We start from the raw sequence: 19,896 nt of genomic DNA on the forward strand, positions 1-19,896 counted from the left end.
GCTCTAAACAAAGTCTCCAAAGCAAAGAGGACTAATGGGGCTGAGATGTTGTCCTTGGTCTGCGTTGGCAGAAGGAGCCTTCCCTGGAGACTCCGTGCTGTTGCCGCGTGCCCCCGTGTTTTGGGGCATGGAGCTGGTCGCTGCCAGCAGGTCGCTCCTTCCAGGTGACGGCAGTAGGAAACATCTCATACCGGGTAGGTCTCGCAGGAAGGCTGAGCGGGGGAAAGAAGTGTCAGGGAAGGGGATGGGCAGGATTCGGCCCTGAAGGTCTCAAGCCGGTCACGCCAGCCGGCCCATGGAGCCCTCAGCTGTCATTAAACAAATCTTTTACGATTCAGAAATTTGTCCTCACCTCTTCTTCTGGCAGAGCATAAACGAGCAAAAATGCACCTGAGCGATGCGAAAGGCAAGACCTTGGCGTACGGGCCAGGGCTGCTCCCYGCCGCCGTGCCCGGAGCCCGGCGGGGACGGGAGCGCGTTTAGTTCTCGCAGCAGAAGTYGGGGCGAGGTAAGAGCTTCCCCCGGGGCCGATAAGTGAGGTTTCCCTGCCAGAGACAACGTGCTGCGCCGACGGTCGCTGCTGGCAGTGATTTAGCTGAGGTTCAATTTCTATTTTAAAAGAAAGAAGGCAGGAAGGAAAATCCTTTTGCTTTCCCGGACACCTGTAAGTCGGTGCACGGTGGTCGCTCGCGGCGGAAGGAGGGTGTTTGCAAGGAAGCCGAGCGCGGCCGCCGCGTCCTCGGCCGCGAGCGCCTTCCCGGCGGAGCAGGTGCAGGCGTTCGCTCCCGGGCTCCCAGCGCGGCAGGAACCCCGGCGGGACGTCGCTGCCGCCCGGAGACGTCTGCTCAGCCCTGCCGAAACTCCTGCGTTTCCTTGGGGCGGCTTCTCTGCAGGCTCTCGGAGCAGCTGGAGCGCTGAAGCCCCTCTCGCCCCTCCGGCTGCCGCGGGAAGGTGAAGCTTTCGAATAAAAACCTAGAATATGGGGTGATTTTAAAGACTGCGTCAGCCTCAGCAGCTCTTAGCGCCTCCAAGATGACGCTGTCGCTGTTGACTACTTTGCRCTGTTGTTTTGGAGAATGCCAACTTCAGCTGCCAAATCTGTGTGATTCTGCCGGTTTTGTGCAGCCCGCCTCACCTCCGATATGCAATTAGTTTTTACTAACTAGCRAGCGCTAAGTAAGCGCAGGTAAACAAATGCACAAAACCTGAGGTAACTGGAAAGAGGCAATAAAATTGCTGCAGCGGCTCAGCCGAGCAGGTTAATTTATTTGGGGTCGGAGTGCTGGGGCTCAGCGCCAGCCCCAACAAGCCCCCYGGGGCCAGGCCGCCCAGGGCGGTAGCTGGTAGCCCAGAAACTTTGGTTCCCAAACTCATCTGCCTTAACACAGCCGTGTGTCATTTTCTATTTTGTACGATCTTAATATTTTTATCATGACAGAAGCAGTCGCAGCTGATATTTAGCCATAACTTCAGTTAATATTGTAAATCTTAGCTCTCTGATAAAGCACAGCTGTTTAGGCTGCAGTTCAGAGGAGGGTACGAGCCTGTTTAAATTGCTCTKGGTCCTGGCAATTGGTATATTAAGACTTCTCCGGGCGGATGCTATTGTGCAGGAGGATTAGTATCATTAATGAGTCCCGCAGCACAGGGGCTCTTCAGTGTTTTATTTAGAGTGCTGCTATTTCGCTTGCTCTCCCCCAAATAAGCACGTTGCACGCGCTGCACTGACGACTTGGGGCTTTTATTTCGGTGTCAGTCAGGAAAAAAAAAAGACCCTTAGAGATTTTCTGTGCCTGAGATCATTCTATCAGACTCAAGAGTGTTTATTGATAGTATGAAATTATTAGATCACACAATTTTCAAATGTTTTGTCAGTGTTGTTACAACCTTACAGTTACTCATACAAAAAAGAAATAATTGGCATCTACAGCATTTCCATATAAATACCRACATCTGTGCAGCTTCCGTTTACCTTCTCATCTTCCAAAAAGAAGAAAAGTTGTTTACCATTTTTAATCGTAATTCATGAACAGGATTTCAGAAAATGCTGAAAGTAATCTTCGAAAAATGAAAATGTTTATCCGGCAGCAGATTTTATCATCACAAGAGCACTTTGAAGGCAGACAACCTCCAGCTCTCGTACTAGCCTTTGTGCTGTGTAATGCGTACTGTTAAATTTCTAGAGTGCTAATTAGTCCAAGATAGACTACTCTGCTGTTGACTGTGTCGAACAAATTAGAGATCCCACTGTGACGAACTGAATAGAAACAATGTTCAAATAACTGGATTTAAATCTCGGAAACCGTAATGTAATTACTTCAGTGACAGGACTGCCAGCTGTTTATAGGCCTTTAAATCCTCATAATGAACAGCCTTGTGATCTTAGTGTACACAAGCGCTTCCCGAGGTTTAAAAAAATTTCACAAGCACATATTTTTCTTCATACCCTCCATTTTCCTTTCCTTTTGGGAGAGTGGTGGGTCACTGCCAATGGCAATATGAGGAATCAAGGTTGCCAGACAACCCCTGAGGAGGTGCCTACTAAGTTTCTCCGGATTTGTCCAGTAGTGTCCCAAATCCTGTATCCTTAATAATATTTTGGAAACAAGTGCATACCTCCTCAGTCWTGCTTCTAAACCTTTCCAGAAAGCCTCATTGTAACTGCAGAGGCCTGGAGGGCAAGAACTGCTGTTTGTTTGCTTGCCTTTGTAAGGAGGTGGTTTCTGGAGAAGCTCTCCATTAGCGGGGTTGTTATTTGGATTGTAGATTTAATGGGGCGAGTAGAAGTCAGCAATCAGAGAATCTGCAAAAAGTACGCATCCAGCAGATAATCCTGGAGCCATTTACGTGCATCCTCTTGGTCTTCAGTTGTCGGTGGCTGATGGGATGTTTGCAGCCACCTGCCCTTCTCTGCTTGTGCGCGACTTCCGTCGCGCCGCTTCCCAGGTTTCTTTTGCTAGTYGATATTCATTGCTAGCAATAGTGCCAGTGATCTCGTTGGCACCCAGCCATGTGCTTAAGGCTGGCAGTTATGAATACAGATTAAGTCGCAGTCAGGTAATTGAATTAGGAAGTGGTATGACCTATTTTTATGCTATTATTATTAATCACGTTGATGCAAGCAGCGCCTAGAATTCAGCTGAACGCGGCACCATGTTGCAAGGCGCCGGCGGCACACGACGCCGTCCCTCAGGAGCCCGCTGCCGAGCTAGTTACGGTGGTAGAAGAGGCGGAGTCCACCGCTCAAGGAAGGTGTCGATAAATGGGAAAATCTAAATGAAGATTTTTTTCTGGGACAATGACGACAGTGTTGAAACCACCTGCCCTGTAATGGGTGACTCAAGAAGCTCAGGCAGTTTGCTTATGAAGAGGAAAATGAAGGGGTGACGAAGTAGCCATGGGGAAACCTCAATCTTGATGATGGAGTTTTTAATCCGGGAGAAAAAGGTCTGACTTCATCCRTGATTAGAAATTGAAACTGAACAAATCAGGATTAAGACTCAGGTGCAAGTTTTACCAAAGATGCGGGTAACCTTTTGATGAGTTTACTAAGATCGGTTGTACCTTTTCATTAAGGACTATTTCTTGAACAAATTGTCAGCTTTTCAAGACTATATGCTGTAGTCAAACAACAATGACTCAGGATGGCCAGGTGAGATGCTAATTATGTTTTTTTTCTGAAATTAAAGTCCATGAATGGCAAGGTCTCATTTGGATAGCAGGGACTGAAATCACCCATGTCACTCCTTGAATGAATTTGACATGGAAAAGTCTTTGTCATCTTGTAAATTTTACAGGTTTTATACAGTAACTGATGTTCTCCATTGTTAAAACTGCACTTGGAAATACGTTTACTGCTCAGTGTTAAACCTATGATTTGGTTATGAATGAATGTGACCTTTATTATTATTTATTATTATTTATTTTATAGGATTTTATTTTCTCATTTACAACAATTTTTATTTATTTTTAAAAATAATTTCAGAATCCTCATCTTAAAATCCCTGAGGGATTTTACTTGTATGTGCTGCTTTTTTTTTTTTCCTCATTCACAGTGACTTGAGAGTTAGCTGAGAGCTACTACACGAATGTTTGCCTATAACCGTTAGCCTTTTGACTCCACGCTGTTTCACAACGTGTATTTTTATAACCAAGGTAGCTTTCTTTTTTCTTGGAGGAATTTTCTTTGAGGGTTTTTCCCAGAGTCTCCTTTTAATCCTGYGTTGCAAAGCCTCTGGCATGGCAACCCATCGCTCCAGGCAGATCCGCTGGCAAGGGCTGGTCTGATGCTCTTCAAGACGGTTTCTGGGGCGTCTGGAGAGGATTACGCTGGCGGAGCAGCGCGCGTACGCTCGCCCCAGCCCTGCTCTCGGCCCCTGCCGTAGTTCCCAGCGACGTGGCCACGGAGGCCAGCCTGTCACAGCGACCCGCGGGGAAAATATACTGATTAGCTTGCCACGCTGTTTACACGATAGGTCACAGGCCTGCAGATCCTCAGCTTCTTCCTTCATCGCTCACATGCTTCTGCGGTCGTTCAGAGGCTGGGGAAACGAGGAAATCCAACCTTTGGACTTCAGCCCTCCTCTCGTCTCCCTTTATTACATTTCTGCAAAGGGACCTTTACTTTTAAGACAAGCACCAGCAAGCATGACTGCTTCTGGTCCCCCTTCCCAGCCAAGGGAAGCCCACTCTCCATGGAGCACTGAGCCCTCTCCAGAAATTAGTTGGTCTTTAGATGAGATCAACTGGGAGTCGAAGGCGTTTCCAAAGCCAGGAGAGCGGCTGCTGCGGTCCACGCAGCACATGCCCATGCCGGGACCCAAAGCAAAGCTCCTGGCGGCAGGCTGGCCGCCCTGAGCACCGTGCTCCCGGAGTGGGGAACGGTGGGGAAATAGCTCCTGCCCGCTGCCTGCCGYGCTGAGGACCGTGCTTCTGTGCCACACACGCAAAAAAGGAGGGCTGCACTGGCTGAAGAGCATTAAGTGCCTCCTCTTTTGTTTCAGCACTGCAAAGCACCCAAAATGATGGCTTTCTGAGGTTTTCAGCCGCTGATCCCGTGTCATTCTCCGGGCTAGGGAGCATTCCTGGTGGGAAGGGCCAGTGGCAGAAGCTCGCCTGAGCTCCTCTCATCCCCAGCTCTCCCATGAGGTTTGCAACCACGAGCTGCAAAGAGTTGCCCTGAGGCTGCTCGGAAATGCGCTGGGATCTGCGCTGCTCCCCAGCCCCAAATCCTCCGCCGCGTTGCTCTGGGTGAGAGGGACTAGCTGCTCCCATATGTCGCGGTGTTATTTGGAYGGCAGTAGCATCCAAGCGTTTATTCCTCTTAAGTTAATGAACATGTAAATGAACATAAAAACACTAATAAATAAAAGGCAAATTATATTTTCCTAGTAAATTGAGCATGCTGCTTGTGTGCGCTGGAGATTTAATAAGGATGATTAAGTGTAGATAAACATTCAGTGGAGAAAAGTTACTCCTCAGGCAGAGAAGGGTTCCCATCTCCTCCTCCCCTTCTCAATTTTTATTTTGCAAGCTGTGCCAGAAACTGCTGCGTAGCTCCCTTTTATYTTTACGTAGCGATACAAGAGTGATCTTAAAAGCCATGTAGTCTTTTCCTGAGAAGCACAGTAATGGGAGCRCAACTTTGCCTCTGGGTGTAGCCCCGCAAGCTGGTGAGGCTGTTCCGTTGCTAGGACGACTCCCATAAATAGCCCCGAAACATTTGTGTCCTAACCAGCAGGGAAGCAAACCCACAGGGGAAGATCTCTTTTTCGGGTAGTGGTCACTGGGTCTGCTCTGGGTTAATGCCTGGAAGGACAGTTCTGGAATTAATTATTATCTGCATTTATTCTTTTGCCTTGAATATTGTGTTTTTTCTCTTCAGTGAGACGGCAGAAAGAGGCCGATGTGCTGCCTGCTGTGATGTGTTATGTCTTCTAAACTTCCTAAATGGAAGGACTTAAAAATTTGTGCATCTGTTTCTCTTATATATATATATGTTCTACAAAGATGCTTGCAAATATCTGTGATTTTGGGCACCGCATGGCTGTCCTCCATGCTCCGGGGGCATCGGTCTGACCTGGCCAGGCGTGTGCCACACTCTGGTGTCCTCCTGTTCCAGGGCGTAAAGCTTCTCTTTCCTACGATTCGACCTCGCAGCTCTAGTTACGAATGAAGGGCATACACAGCTGCACGTGACAGTGACAAAAGTTATATGCATTTAAAATAAATGAACCRTATGATGAGGCTGGTTCAGTGGGTCTTACCGTCCTTCCCACGCTGAAGGGCAGCTTTGGTACCCAACGCAATGCCAGATGAAGTCATTAAATGCCTTTTCCATTGACCTGCAGGCATCTGGATCCTGCTTTAAACCGTCAAAAATTTAATCGGAAATATCCTATCATAACCAAACGGAACATGACAAAGAGAATTTCGGTAAACACAGATTCCTCCGATATTAACTGTGTTTTCCCTTTGCTAGATAACCTCTTCAAACCAAAGGAAAGATTCATTCCAGAGAAAGAGATGCATATGAGATCTAAAAGGTACAGACCACTTTGCTTTTGAGTTCACCGCGATTCACCGCCATTCCCTTTTTCATGCCCATACTTGCTTTTGCTGCCTCCTGTCCCGTCTGGGCTTGTTTCCCAGGCTTTGCCCCGGCGGAGCGGCCCCTGCACTGAAGCGGCCAGCCTGCAAGCAGAGTTGGCCTCTAGCAGGAGTGCAGTCTTGGGAGGCTTTTTTCATCTGTCTGAGGGGATTTATCCCTTATCTGGCAAAATTCTCTGCTAAATTCTGTGTTTTCAAATCTATTTATAAGTATATACTTTATTCAATAGAGACCTGTGTTCAACACTTTCAGGTATTGCCGCCCCTAATTTGTCAGTGCTTCCAGATCTGTATTACAGAAGTTCACTGGTTGCAACCCATCCTGTAAGGAATAGCCAGAAAGGCCATGCTCTTATGTTGTCAAACATTATTCAAGAGCTTTCAGGTGCTTGCTCTTAGTTTTCTGATGTTACTGCATCTGTTTTCAACAGACCCGTATATTTTCATGTTAAGAGTAGTTTTCCTATATCAGCATTCAAAAGAGCAGGGAATCGCAGTAGAGCTGATTCTGTAGAGGAATATAGGCCAAGATTTTCAAAAGTTGACTTGCACATCGAAAAATTGTTACCCTTCGGGCACCCTTTTCTAGCAGCTTCAGAAAGCATGRGGTGCCCTTGGCATTGAAACTGGGTCCCTGAGACCAGTCCTTCATGTTAGACGTTCAAAAACGTGAGCAGTACAGTCACTTTGTTTTTCCCCCATCCTGACTACGGCATATGACCCGGGAATTACAGCCAAATGTTAGAAACGGGGTGTCTGATCTGTAATCGTCTTGCACTTCATGCAGTCATTCACAACAGGGAAAAGTGCCAACGGCTGCMCTGCAGAGTTCACCCCTCTGTAAGAGGGGCCAAGATCTACCCCGTTTTTATTCCCCAAAATACCATCTTCCACCTGAGCGCAAGCTGAAACCAGCTGCTGCAAGAACTCAGTATTGCAAAATGGTACGAGAAAAAAGCAGAACTAACAAACTTAGGTCAGCGCATGTTGCGCTCCTGAGATCTGTGTGTGTGTACAAAGAACAGGGCTGCTGAGAAGGAAGGTGCCACTTTCTTTTCGAAGCAGTGGGAATTTTGTCATTGATTTCAATGCAAAAAGATCAGACCAAACATCACCTTTATGAAGGCAACTGATATTATTTTTAGAATGGATAGATTATGTTCTTTTTGGTTAAAAAAATCCTAAGGCCAGTGAAAAAACGTTACTGTTCTACAGTTTTACAAAGTTGGTTTTGTAATATTTCATAGAAACACCTGAAAATAATAGCTTGGTATTAATTTTGTGGCATAAATGCAAAAAAGCATGCAGGCCAGATTCTGGTTTATATTATGTTTCTATAAATTGAAACTAACCCCACTGAACTCACTTGAAGCTACTCCAGAATTATGCTGCTGTGATTTAGATAACCTGATGCCCTCTCATTCGTTACTTTTTAATCCAAAATTATCAGTGTTTTTCAACAAGTCAGATAATCATTAATTCTCATTCCATAAATCTAATTCAAATATTTACAGATGCCCACTAATGCAATTAATGGTATATATTTCCTATGAAAAATAAGTTATTTGTGAGTTTCAAAGGATGATGTGTGAAGTTAACTTTCTAAATTTATTCCAGGATTTATGATAATTTACCTGAAGTAAAAAAGAAACAAGAAGAAAAACAGAAACGGATAATCATCCAGAGTAACAGATTGCGTGTTGAGATCTTTAAAAAGGTAATGGTTTATTGTGAATGCAAGTAATAGATTTGTAATCCTTCCTTACTGCATTCAAATATGACCATCTGACCATCAGTCTCTAATTAAATCCATTTATCTATTTATCATCAATATTTATACAGTTCTTGTTCCCTGTTGATCCTTCCCAGCTCCCTCAGCAGCACTGTGAGATAGGGCAGAAACAACGGAGTAGGGTAAGAGGAAGGAAGCTTAGATACTAAGAGCTTATGTCTCACTTAAGTCACTTTTGACTCCCTAAGAGTCTAAATCCCATTTGGGGAATCTAGGCCCAGGTGCTGTACTTGCTGAACAACCTCCTGGTAAAGGGTCGGAGCGTGTGGTCACGTCCCTGTGCTGGGAAAAGCCATTCCAGAGCAAATGCAACGTGCGAGGAGGTGCAAAGAGCGAGCAGGCGCCTGCGGTTGCTCCCGGGAGGAGGCTCTCGCRGTGGGATGGCAGCCGCGCACGCTGGGTGCACCAAAGCCCGTGTCGGGCTGCCTGGGCACGGCCGTGTCTTTCAGGTTTCCACGCTACCCACGCTGACCCAAAACTTTCCTAACCTGATCCGCTACTTTTTGTATTAGAACGGAAAACRTCTTCAGCGCTTCCCAAACTACCAAATTCTTGATTTTTCCCCAAGCCCCTACCTCTCCCTCAGAATACCCAGCAAAGCAGGAGAWGTCCTCCTGGAAGAAGGAACTTGGGAAAACTTGAGTGAATGGAGCCAGGAGATTTGAGGCTTGAGACCGCTAAGGCGATATCACCTATACTATCACTGAAGGTTTCTACAGGTTTATCCACCCCATGTATTTTAAATGGCTTAAGGGTTTTCATATTGTTTTTTTTTTTTTTTGTTTCCTAGCAATTGCTGGACCAGCTCCTTCAAAGAAGCACAGAGTGAGAAAGGATTCTCTTGCTGATCATACTAATCGGATCTTGAATGCCTTTGACTGTTAGATAAGCCATAAAATTTACTGTTAACTTAATTACTCAGAGGTATTTTTCTTATCTTTGGCGCTTTATATAAAGAAAGATCATTTGTGTTTCAATTGAAATTTAAAAGTAACTTTCAAGTAATCAAAAACAGTCTAAAAGGGAACACAGCTGTTTCAGAGCATCAACTCATGGTCAGTTTACCCAGAGGAAATAATTTTAAGAATTTTTAATGCAAATACTGATTTACAGCGGTACTATTTATCTTAATCTTTTTAAAGTATACATCTCTTTAGCAATAGAACTGGCTTTATAAGACCTGGGAAACTTATTTCTCCAAAGTATTCTATTAATTGATTTCCTGTGAGTTAAATCCTTGAACTAAAGAAAAATGAACATCATTATTTGTTATGTTTAGAAACTAGCCGAAATAGCATTACCACATAATCATGGCAGCAGCAGTTTCACATTAATACTTAACATACCAAAAGGGACCAATATTTTAGCTCTCTGAAGAACTCTATTCCTGTTTATATAGTGAATCTATGCAGCAAGTTTACCTGTTAAACAGCAATATTTAAAAAATTGGTTATAACATTTTTTCACATGTTTTTCATTTTAGTATGTATTTTACTCAACTTCTGTGATCATTAAGTATTTATAGGAATGGCATATTAAGAAGTGGTGCCAAGAAGTATGTTTGTATCAAAATTGCACAACTAAAACCATCTGTAATGTTTCCTCCAAAAATATTTAAATTTTATTTGTACATTTTGGAAGTAAAAACAACCAGCTTACAAACCAATGCAATTTATTTATGGAATAAAATATGAGTACAATATTGATCCAACTGCTACATTTTTATTTGATACTGTTAAATACAACACAATTATTTAAATTGTTGGAGAAGTCATGCCTTTGTATAAATAGAAGTCTTCACTTTGCCACAAATCCTATGGTAGAAAATACTGCCCATAAAAATCATTGCAGTTGTTAACCTCTGTTGCAGGAACACTCAATGTGAGCCTGTTTGAACAAGATTGGAATTTGGCCTTTGATATCCATGCTTTATTTTTCTAATCTAGACTGAGATGTAAGGTCAGGTTTTCTGGAAGAGTAATGTTTGTGAGCAGAGCATTGGCCACTTAGGTAACCTCCAGCTGTGTGACCTGTGCTGGACACAAGGAGCCTGGCTCTATTTAGTGCTGTTATTGTCTCTGTTAGATTACTTCACTTCTTTGTGTTTCAGCTTCCCAGTTTGTAAAACGGGATTAATGATGTTAATATTTTCTCACAGAGAAGATAGAGATTTACTGAACAAACATATTGCATGCTAGATAGGTATTTCTAACTACTCGGCAATTGGTTCAATAGGTTTCAAGAGGACAACGTGTGAGGTAAGGTAATGCTGACCRTAAGAGGGAAAGTGCCAGGGCTCTTTCCCCCAAAAACTCTTTTTAACCAAGTAGGTAATGCTACACAGGGGACTCGAGTGAGGGCTGGACCACAGCTGGCTCCAAGCAGAAGAGCTTCTGAAAGGGACTGCAACATCTTCCCAGCGCAGCTGCTTGCTCGATCTGTTCTCTTTCGTGTTCATTGATCCCTCTTGTTGCAGAGGGAGGAGAGGGTATCTCACAGCATCCCTGGGAATACCACAGAGATGAGCTTATCCACTCTYGTACTCAGCACTAAACACCTCTGCAGTGCTGATGGCCAGAGGGAAGCCCCGCAGGAGTGAGACCCCCTTAGAAAGTGCCGCACTCAGGTCCGAAATGGAGAATGAGAGCAACAGGGATGGAGAGCACAGCATTGGTACGACATGGCTCAGCTTATTTTCTGCCATTTGGCACTCCTCTGCGAGTCGTGCCCRGGGCGGGCTCCTTCTCCACCAGCGTGGTTTCCTCCAGCTTCTGCTGCTGGCCATCACCGGCACCACGCTACCATGCTGCCTTGACACGTCCTCCCTTCACCTGACTCATGAACACCTCCACCTCCTGACATACTTAAAGTCAGTGCACTATTCACCAAATCTTTTGGCTTTGTAGAAGTCATATTTCCAAATATTTTTATTCTCCCTAAATGTGGTTTTCTAAATCTGAAGGACAAATATGTGGCAATTAGAAGTGAAAATCGTCTCATGAAAAGAAGCTTGGGAGTACACTTAGTGAGCAAAATGCCTAACACAAATCACTGTCTGGGAATGTTTTACATGATATGAGACCTTTGCTTTAAGAAAACAAAAATGTTCTCTGTTGCAAACCTAATTTGTCTTTCTGGGCCTCTGAAAAGAGGATGTCTGGTAATGCATCCAGCAAACAATTTGAACATTCATTTCAGCACTACAATCAGGTCATTGTAATAGCAAATAGATGGTCCAGGAAAATGTTGCTTCAGAAAAATACAGGTTTAGCCCTCTACAGGTAGGTATCAATTTAGTAAAGCTTAGAATTTGGAACAAAATTGGCATAATTTCACTTTGAACTTGCAGGCATTTGAAAGTAAAGAGTACCTTTGCCATAGGATAGTAGTTTACACAGAAAACTCCCCAGCCTAAACTTGAAATAACCCCCAATTGTTAAATACTGGAATTTTTCTTCTCTGGATACTGTTCGGAGTACTGGTTTGCTACCTGTAGGCCCATGCCCCAGGTCTTCAGCAGGGACAGATCTGACACCTGATAAAACTACACAAGGATGAACATTTCTAGTAGTAGGCATTGCCATTTGTCCCTCAGCTCTGAAGGTCTGTTGTCTCTTTTCTCAGCACTAGCGTGCCCACAGAAAAACCTTTAATGATGGAGCATCGTTCTGCGGAGGAAGCGTTGATGGTTTCTGAGCTTTTTGCTGTGCCACCATCAACTGCAGTAAGATCTCAGTGGCTAAAAATACTGCAGCTGGCCTCTCCCATGGAGATGTTTGCCCCCTTTGACTTCAGTGACAAAAGCGCCTRTATGTGTTGAGGGGTGAGTAGTTATCCATCCTGGAGCAYTGACTGCCCACTTGTTCAYGGTCAGGGTAGGTCAGTGCACACGGTTGTCCTACGAGGTTGTATTTCACCACGTGATATGACATAAGCTCATGTAGTCTATTACCCAGGGTGCGTTTTGCTGACCTCTGCCATGGCAGGCTGAACGTCGCTGAAATGTCCCCATTCTCRTGCTCGTCCGCGGGTCAGAACCAGGCAGTCGGGGATTTTGTAAGTCCCAACCCCGACTGTGGCACTTTCCAGTTTATGAACTTCTAAATAAAAGACAACCAGAAGCCAGCGGCACAGGCTGAAATGCAAGGAGGACACCTCAGCATAAAAATACAGAATAAATAAATGCCCCAAATCCTTATAAAGGGAGAGAAGGCAGTGCTGATTGATTGTTCTCTTGTGCCACAATACGTGTAGATTACAGCATATTTGGTTCTGCTTTCTGAATGAAACTTGTTCACCAGCCTAATGAACTGGAAGTGTTTTTGGAGGTCATGATTTTCTCTCTAGCAGTGTCTGCTTAGCTATGACAAAACTGTTGAAGGAAGTGTGCCCTGTGAAAACACACTTGCTCTGTGTTGAGAATAAAACATATCCTATCTTTTAAGTCAGGCATCTTTTCCTAGTTCTCCTTGGCTCTTTACCAAAGCTGTAGGAGGCAGAATTACTTAATATCCATTTTAGATGACCCACAGAATGAGATAATGAGGTGTATCATCTGCCTAGCAGCTGCAGAATGATAAAAAAGAGGGAAATGTACAAATGTGCTCATGGTACACTCAATTAGATAAAATTAGTAAATAGGAAAAGTGGAATAAACTGCTTAAGGGTCCTTGTCGCATAGACAGGAATATAAAAAAGAAGCCCTAATTGCAGAGATTTTTTTAGAAACCGGTTGCAATGATGTATTCTTAGACTTTTCATGTTTTACATGCTTTTATCTTCAACAGTGTCTTACAAGGACTAGACATGAGTTCATATGTAACTCTGTGAGCTCTTGCAGCTTTGCAAGTTGTGGCTGAAGAAGGGGGAGACTTTTCGGCTTTCTTTATTTCACGCTTCTGTTCTTTTTTAGAACTTTGTGTTCACTAAAATAAGTGAACGCTTTGTATCCCCTTGTGGGCTGAGGAGGGGAAAGTAAGTAAAGAWGGTGACCAAAGGGTGGTCGCTGGATGGTGTCCAGGCTGGGCTAATCAGAAGATTACCTGATAATGGTGTCTGCAAGAAAGGTCTCCCAGYGATCGTTTTGCTGAATCGTAATATATAAATATGGGCAGAAAGTGAAAAAAAAATGTGTTCAGGACAGAAAAACAGAAGAGGTCTGGTTTTGTTACTGATCTGCACTCTTAAATTGTGTCACCTCCAAGCAGCCTGGGGACTACCCGCCCAGGGCCGTGCCACTAATGGCAGTAAAACGGGGTATTTAAAATACCCCCGCACTGATGGCAGCGTGGTCTTCAACAGCGTTTCAGTGATGGCAGTGAAAGGGAATTACCAGTGTATCCTACGCTGCTGATTTATAGAGAAATAAACCAGTACTTAAATATTATATCCACATTAGTTCTTTGTGACTAATGTTATTACAATGAATACCAAAGGAATTAGTAATGAATACCCACTTACTGTAAAGTGTCGCCAAATATATACTTAACTTGTAATGCTACTGAGAGCACATATATAATTTTTGTGTTTGTTATTATGTAAAAATATAACTCTGAGGGCTGGCTGGTCTAAATCTAATTATATAATGACATGAGTTAAACTGCATGAAAGATACATAATTATGGGTTGGCTGTTCTATCTAATACTATCAGCTGATGTTACAAAGCCAACATTTTACTTGAATTTGTTTTAGTTTTGCGAGATTTCACTTGCTGTGTCTGTGACCCAGAGCAGACGGAAGTTTTGCATCAGAATCCAACAATCAGAAAAAGCCTGTAAGAAAAGCAACTCCGTTTCACGCTTCCTTTCATAACTGATGTGGGATCGAGACCTAACTGATTTAATTCTCCCCTGATATGTACCACAGGATGATTGATTTCTTTTGATCTTCCCACTGCGAATACATTTTTTCTTTAAAACCGCCCAGAAGTATGCTGTCTGCCTAATTGACGGCCCAGTGTTTATGATGATGTATGCTGCATTGTTTTGTGGTTGCAGAGGGCCAGACAGGCACCATAAAAATATATGGCTTCATAATACTTTGTCTCAGCTGAATACTATCCCCTTGTGAGACGTAAAAAATTGGGTTCTTTTTTCTTTTGTTTTCAGGGAGACGGGGAAATTTGTAATAACAGGTCAAAGTGCTTATTCTCAGAGTCTGGTTTGAAGACAGAAAAACATATTTAATGGGTTATCTGTCATATTTAAAGGATTCTTAGCAAGGGAAACTTTCCTGCTGTGCATTCAGAACTGCTCTGCCCGATCCAAGGGTCCTGCTGGAGAATTATCACTTCTCAGAACGACTGCAGAGGTGACTAGGAAAACATAAAATGGGGTTTCTTCCACCCTGGAAGAACAGGGAGCTATGCAGGTGGGTGCTGGGTGCTTGTTTGTCGGAGGGAGAGGATCGAAGATGTCCAGAACTCAGGTGTAAATAACTCTTGCTTGGAGATTTCCAGTTTTTTTCTGGTTCTGTCGCAGGCTGATGGGCAGAACAATCATGGTGCTTCTTCCCACGTGGATGAATTCCCTCCTCATTATAATAAATAGGGGTCGATCGACGGCAGAGCACCAAATCAGAGGAGAGGGCAATTTTTTCAGACTGTTCATTCCCGACGGTAGCGGCGCCGGGGCCGAGCGGAGCCGCGGGCTGCGAGCGGGAGCGCCGGGGACGGGCAAAGGCTCTTTGCCGGCGCTGGAGCGCTCTGCGTTCTCCTGACCGTGGGTTTCTGCTACAGGAAGAGAACATAGCTAGGGAGCGCGTGAGGTTTGGGTTTTGGTATTCAAACCTCCAAGGAATTTTGGGGGTTGCTGCTGTTGTCGTCCAGGGCCTCTATCCRTGGAGCGCTGGGCTTCGGTGTTTGCTCTTGCTGCAGCCTTTTGGCTTTCTCACCCTTGGCCCTGTTACAGCAGGCTGCAACAAGCTCCGTGGCCTTTTCCTATGGAGTGCTACGTAGAGCTCAATCCGCATGAAAGCAGAGCGCGCTCCCCTGCTTTGCTGCAGAGAAGGGGCTGGCGCTGCAGCGAGGGGCAGGTCGAGCGGGCGGCCCACGGAGCCTGGCCATGGTCGGGAGCAGGGCTCACTTTTCCACATTAGGTTTTAGCTCTGAGACAGATGAAAATTACTGCATCTCAGTTTTTAAGTGTATAAATAATGCCAGGAGGGCTGTGCCAGCTTTACTTATATTTGAATGTAATGCTTTAGCATTCAAATAAACTAGATGTTGGCTTTGCTTCTTCTGCACTGAGAATGCAGAAGAAATTTTTAAAAAATGTATACTTTGGGCCATTTCAATTTTTACGATCTGCGAGCAGTAACGAAATGAACTCAGTATTATGTCCTGTGGGTCCCGTGGAGCAGTTCCCAGAAGCATCAAGGTCCTCTACAAGGACCGTGTTTCCTCAAACGCCTCTCAGATACGCCTCCGAGAGAAACGGTCTCCGCTCAGCAAGACCCAACTTTATAAGCAYGTTTCTGATCTTGTGCACAACAGGGAAGAAACCGAATGCAGAGGGAGGTAGGAATATATTTACTGGCAGTACTAAGGTAAGATCGCTGTCCTTGCCGTGGATTCCGTAGGCTGCCTGATGGCTTGGTTTGGACCACAGCACTGATTAAAGAAGAGCGTGCGGTCTCAGCAAAGCGTGCTGAAGCGCAGGATCCCTAAAGATACCGAGGATGGAAACTGGTTCCCGTAGACTAGCAAACCTGTAGAAGGCAGCTTCTCTGCAGCGTTTACAGTGGACTATTTAAATCAGCGTAGTAAAACCAGTATTTTATGTCGGTGGGCCTAGCTGATAGCCGCTGTTCTGGGAAGCGGGCTATTTTACGTCCGAACGTTGTGATGGAGGCCTATTGCAAAGCTACGCGGCTAAGGGGTCCCGTTGTAGGAGGCGGTATCTGCGCCTGGTGGTTAGAGAACGCTGTAACGCACCACCGCGGTCACAGTTCAGCAGGATCTTGATAATGCAGAGAGTTAATGAAGTGGAGGAGCAGCGGCGACATGAAGTCTCAGCAGCTGGCGAGGGGACACCCAGCCTTTCAAAGGGAAAACGTTTTTTGCTTTTGTTTTGTTTACTCTAAGGACCCAAAACTTCAGCCCGGAGGCCACAAAACTGCAGATCCCTATAGCTAAGCCCAGGCAAGTCCTCGTGCGTTTTGGCACATATGGGAATAAAAGGACTTGGATTTATGGATATAACTTGATGTTGTGATTACAGGGGGTGTTTCTGGTATACAAAGGAGATCATGGCTGATCCAGGAGGGCACGAGAGCAGTGTTACTGAGGTGTTTTCTCCTTACCAGAACCTCTTTTCTTGAAATTCTCCTTCAGCTGTCTGTGGCTTACCACTGTTCGTTTAATTCAGGCTAGGAAGTAATGCAGGGAAACCATTCCTGTAGCAGCAGGGAAGGGGTTGTCACCAAGGGCTTCCCACGAGTGACTCGCAGTCACGGCTAGCCCAGTTAGGGTTAGGTGTTTCACCGACACATCTCCAAGTCCAGAAGCACTACAGCAGTGGGATCCATGGCCCGGAGGTTTGGGCTTGTGGCTTGCTTTCTTCTCCCTGACTTCTATTAACCTCTCCCAGTGCAAATCTGCAGTGACCAGCTGCAGGTGAGAAGACAGCAGGAGTCGGCAGAAGGCTTAGGGACAAGCTGGTGGGTGTGATTACACCATGACTACACAGCCAAGGCTCAGCCTTAAAGCCTCTGAGTGCTTTAAAAAAAGCCCAGCTAAGCTACCAGCACACTGCTCTCTGTCTATACAAATAGAAAAGAAACAGCGATCTGTCAGGTTTCCCCTTCTCAAGGAGATAAAAATTGAGAGCGAGGAGAGCATTAGCTGTTCAATATACTGCTGCTATGGCAGGATAACCTAAACTGGCGGAGAAGGGAGCGCACGCCTTAGAGAAAAAACTACTAGTGGGATGAAGTAAGGAATAAGTAAACACTTGGAGATAGTAGGGAAGATAAGGAGGGCAAAAAAAATGAAAAAAAGCACAAAGAAACAGTAACAAAAGATACAAAGGTAAAGAAACCCCCAGATACAGTGAGAGACACCCCATGCACCCACACAGACACCCCCTTCCCCTGACCCTGCTAAAGAAGAAAGCTGGGAAAAGGGGGAACTGAAAGCCAGTTGCCCGCGGGGAATAACCTGGAGGATCAGGGTTGTGGCTGCCTTTGAAGTAGCCCCGCAACCTGGATGCAATTTTCATTTCCTGCGGGGGCAACTCAGCCCTGTTCTTCTGAAGTGGATGAACCACGTCTCGTAAAACTAATTGTGGGAGGTGGTTTGACATGAGAAGTTAAAAGGCGAGGTTTGGCCTCTCTCGGGCACATAGTAGTGAAGTAGGGCTACTTCAGAATGACTTTGCTTTTTCCCCGTTTTTTTTTTCATTCTCAAAATAGTTGTGAAACTGCTGTGAAAATGCACTGCTGTTCTCCACAGCCAGCAGTACAGTAGTATTCCTTTATGGATGTCATTAATGAAGTATTTGGGGTTCTTTTGTGATAAACTATCAATTTATCAGCTTCAAGCCCATAATATGAATGTGGTAGAAAGCAAAGGTTCTCTGTTGTTAAGTTTTGGGGGAGGAGGAAGAACTTTGATAATATCTAGTTCATTGATGTTAGTGAATGACGAAGACATAATTGTCTCCACATTCTCTATTAGTGAATATTGTTTCTCAAAATACTACCACTTAAGTGAAAAGTCATCTGGGATTACCAAAATTGTATTTAGAAGTCTTTAGTTTCCTTCTGACTGATTTTTTCAATGGGAAAAGCCCTGCAAAGAACAAAAATGACTACATGGCTTTTATGGCGGCCTGCCACAAAAGTCTTCTGTTTTAATTTTTGCATTTTTAACCAGTGTGCTATGTGGAGTAAATATCTCCTTAGTAAGCAAAGTCGATGTAGTTCTTTAGTTTGTTTATTTTTTAAAGGATGAAATGTTGCCAACTTTTGCTGTCACAATGAAACTGATAAAGGGGGGAAGTAGGAGAATTTAGCATTTACGTGTTTAAAGCTGTATGCAGGATAAGGCTATAGGCAGGATAAGACTGACAGCTCAGAAGGACAGAGTTTTACTGGGAAGGGAATGTGGTGAATTCTTTGTACCCATAACTTTTCTCTGCTATCCCAGTATTTCCCAATCTTTTTCTCATCTAAACTACCATACCGAAATCATCCTTTTGCAAAGCAAAACAGAATTTTGAATAATTGTATTAAATCCAGAGAAAATATAAACATGTGGGATAATCAGAAGAATGAAAGCGGTTACTCACACAAATACATTAAAAGATATGTAGAGTAGTAATAAGAATAGTATGACTAATCAGCAATGTTTTCTCTTACAAAACAGTTTCTATAGGGTTTCAATTACAGTTATGTAGTTTGGATGCATCTGAAAAATGCGCAGGACGGGATGCCAGTCCTGGGTACAAACTGAGAACGTGCAAACACGGAGAGCGTTGCTTGGGACAGACGCCTGCGCTGCTCGTGTCTCACGTTCCCACCATCGGTAATTTCACAGTATTGCTAAAGAAAGTGTGTGCTGCGAGAGGAGACCTCGGAGGTAAATGGAGGAGCAGCTGGCAACACCGAGCACCTGGAAGGGATTCCTGCGCTGCTGGGGGGAGAGGTCACGGGGACGGGGGAGAAAAGGTACTTTCTAATCCTGGAGAAAAGCAGGTGATCAGCAGGCCTGTTCTCTGTGCTTCTTGACCCCAGCGGTGTTTCCAAGTCTACTTGTGATCCGATGACCCAGCTGACAAGGTAGCTGTTATCCTGAGGAAGTAACTGTGCCCCAGCTCCGGTCTGGGAACAGTGGCGTCTCACAAGACGCGTGAAAAGCACGGACTGAGGTTGCGGTCAAGCAGAGGGCACGTGCATCCTCCCGCGTGGAGAAGGGCATAGCCTGGAGCACTGTGAACACTCACCAGCCTCTGCTCCAGAACGGATGAGAATCAGTTTCCAAAATCCAGTTTTTCAATGAGATTGCCTTACTGTTGTGTCTGCTGGTGAACAGACACATATTTAGGCCAGTTTTGCAAACTGTTTCACATGTGAGGAACATTGGATCAAGAGGCAGAATTAAGAATCAATATCCAAGTTACTAGATTTGGAAAGACTGTTACTGAATTAAAAATGAAACCGCACAATACAGTTCTGCGAGGGTTTATAGGATTGGGACCTTTCCTTTTACTGCTCCAGGGCGTTCTGCGAAACATCACTGCGGGCATTATATGCATTTCAGCAGTACGTTACGGATTAGATAATCTGCATTTGGTTATTCTCCCAGACAGTCGGTAACGATAATTTGAATGAGGAAGATTTTAAAAAATGCATCTGGCAACGCTGTGGGCGTATTTAAGAAAAGGGAAAAAAAGAAAAGAAAAGAAAAAGCACACACAATATAAAATAAGGCAGAGGCACCAGAAATAACTCCGCAATAATTATGAAACCGATAAATAACCCCCGGGCTCTAACG

General features: G+C 44.6%; 1 protein-coding gene across 1 annotated transcript in view; it reads left to right on the forward strand.

Annotated features, from left to right (window-relative positions):
- Positions 1–10,097, forward strand: part of CUNH10orf90 (chromosome unknown C10orf90 homolog) — a 63,322-nt gene extending 53,225 nt beyond the window's left edge. Inside the window, exons 7-9 of the mRNA XM_026065617.1 lie at positions 6,482–6,545; positions 8,227–8,326; positions 9,192–10,097. Of these exons, the coding sequence (XP_025921402.1) occupies positions 6,482–6,545; positions 8,227–8,326; positions 9,192–9,230 (203 nt within the window). The 3' untranslated portion in view covers positions 9,231–10,097. The remainder of the gene's footprint in view (positions 1–6,481; positions 6,546–8,226; positions 8,327–9,191) is intronic.
- The last annotated feature ends 9,799 nt before the right edge of the window (positions 10,098–19,896 follow it).

This window comes from Apteryx rowi, unplaced genomic scaffold (assembly GCF_003343035.1).
Source record: "Apteryx rowi isolate R43461 unplaced genomic scaffold, aptRow1 scaffold_23, whole genome shotgun sequence".
Taxonomy (NCBI): domain Eukaryota; kingdom Metazoa; phylum Chordata; class Aves; order Apterygiformes; family Apterygidae; genus Apteryx; species Apteryx rowi.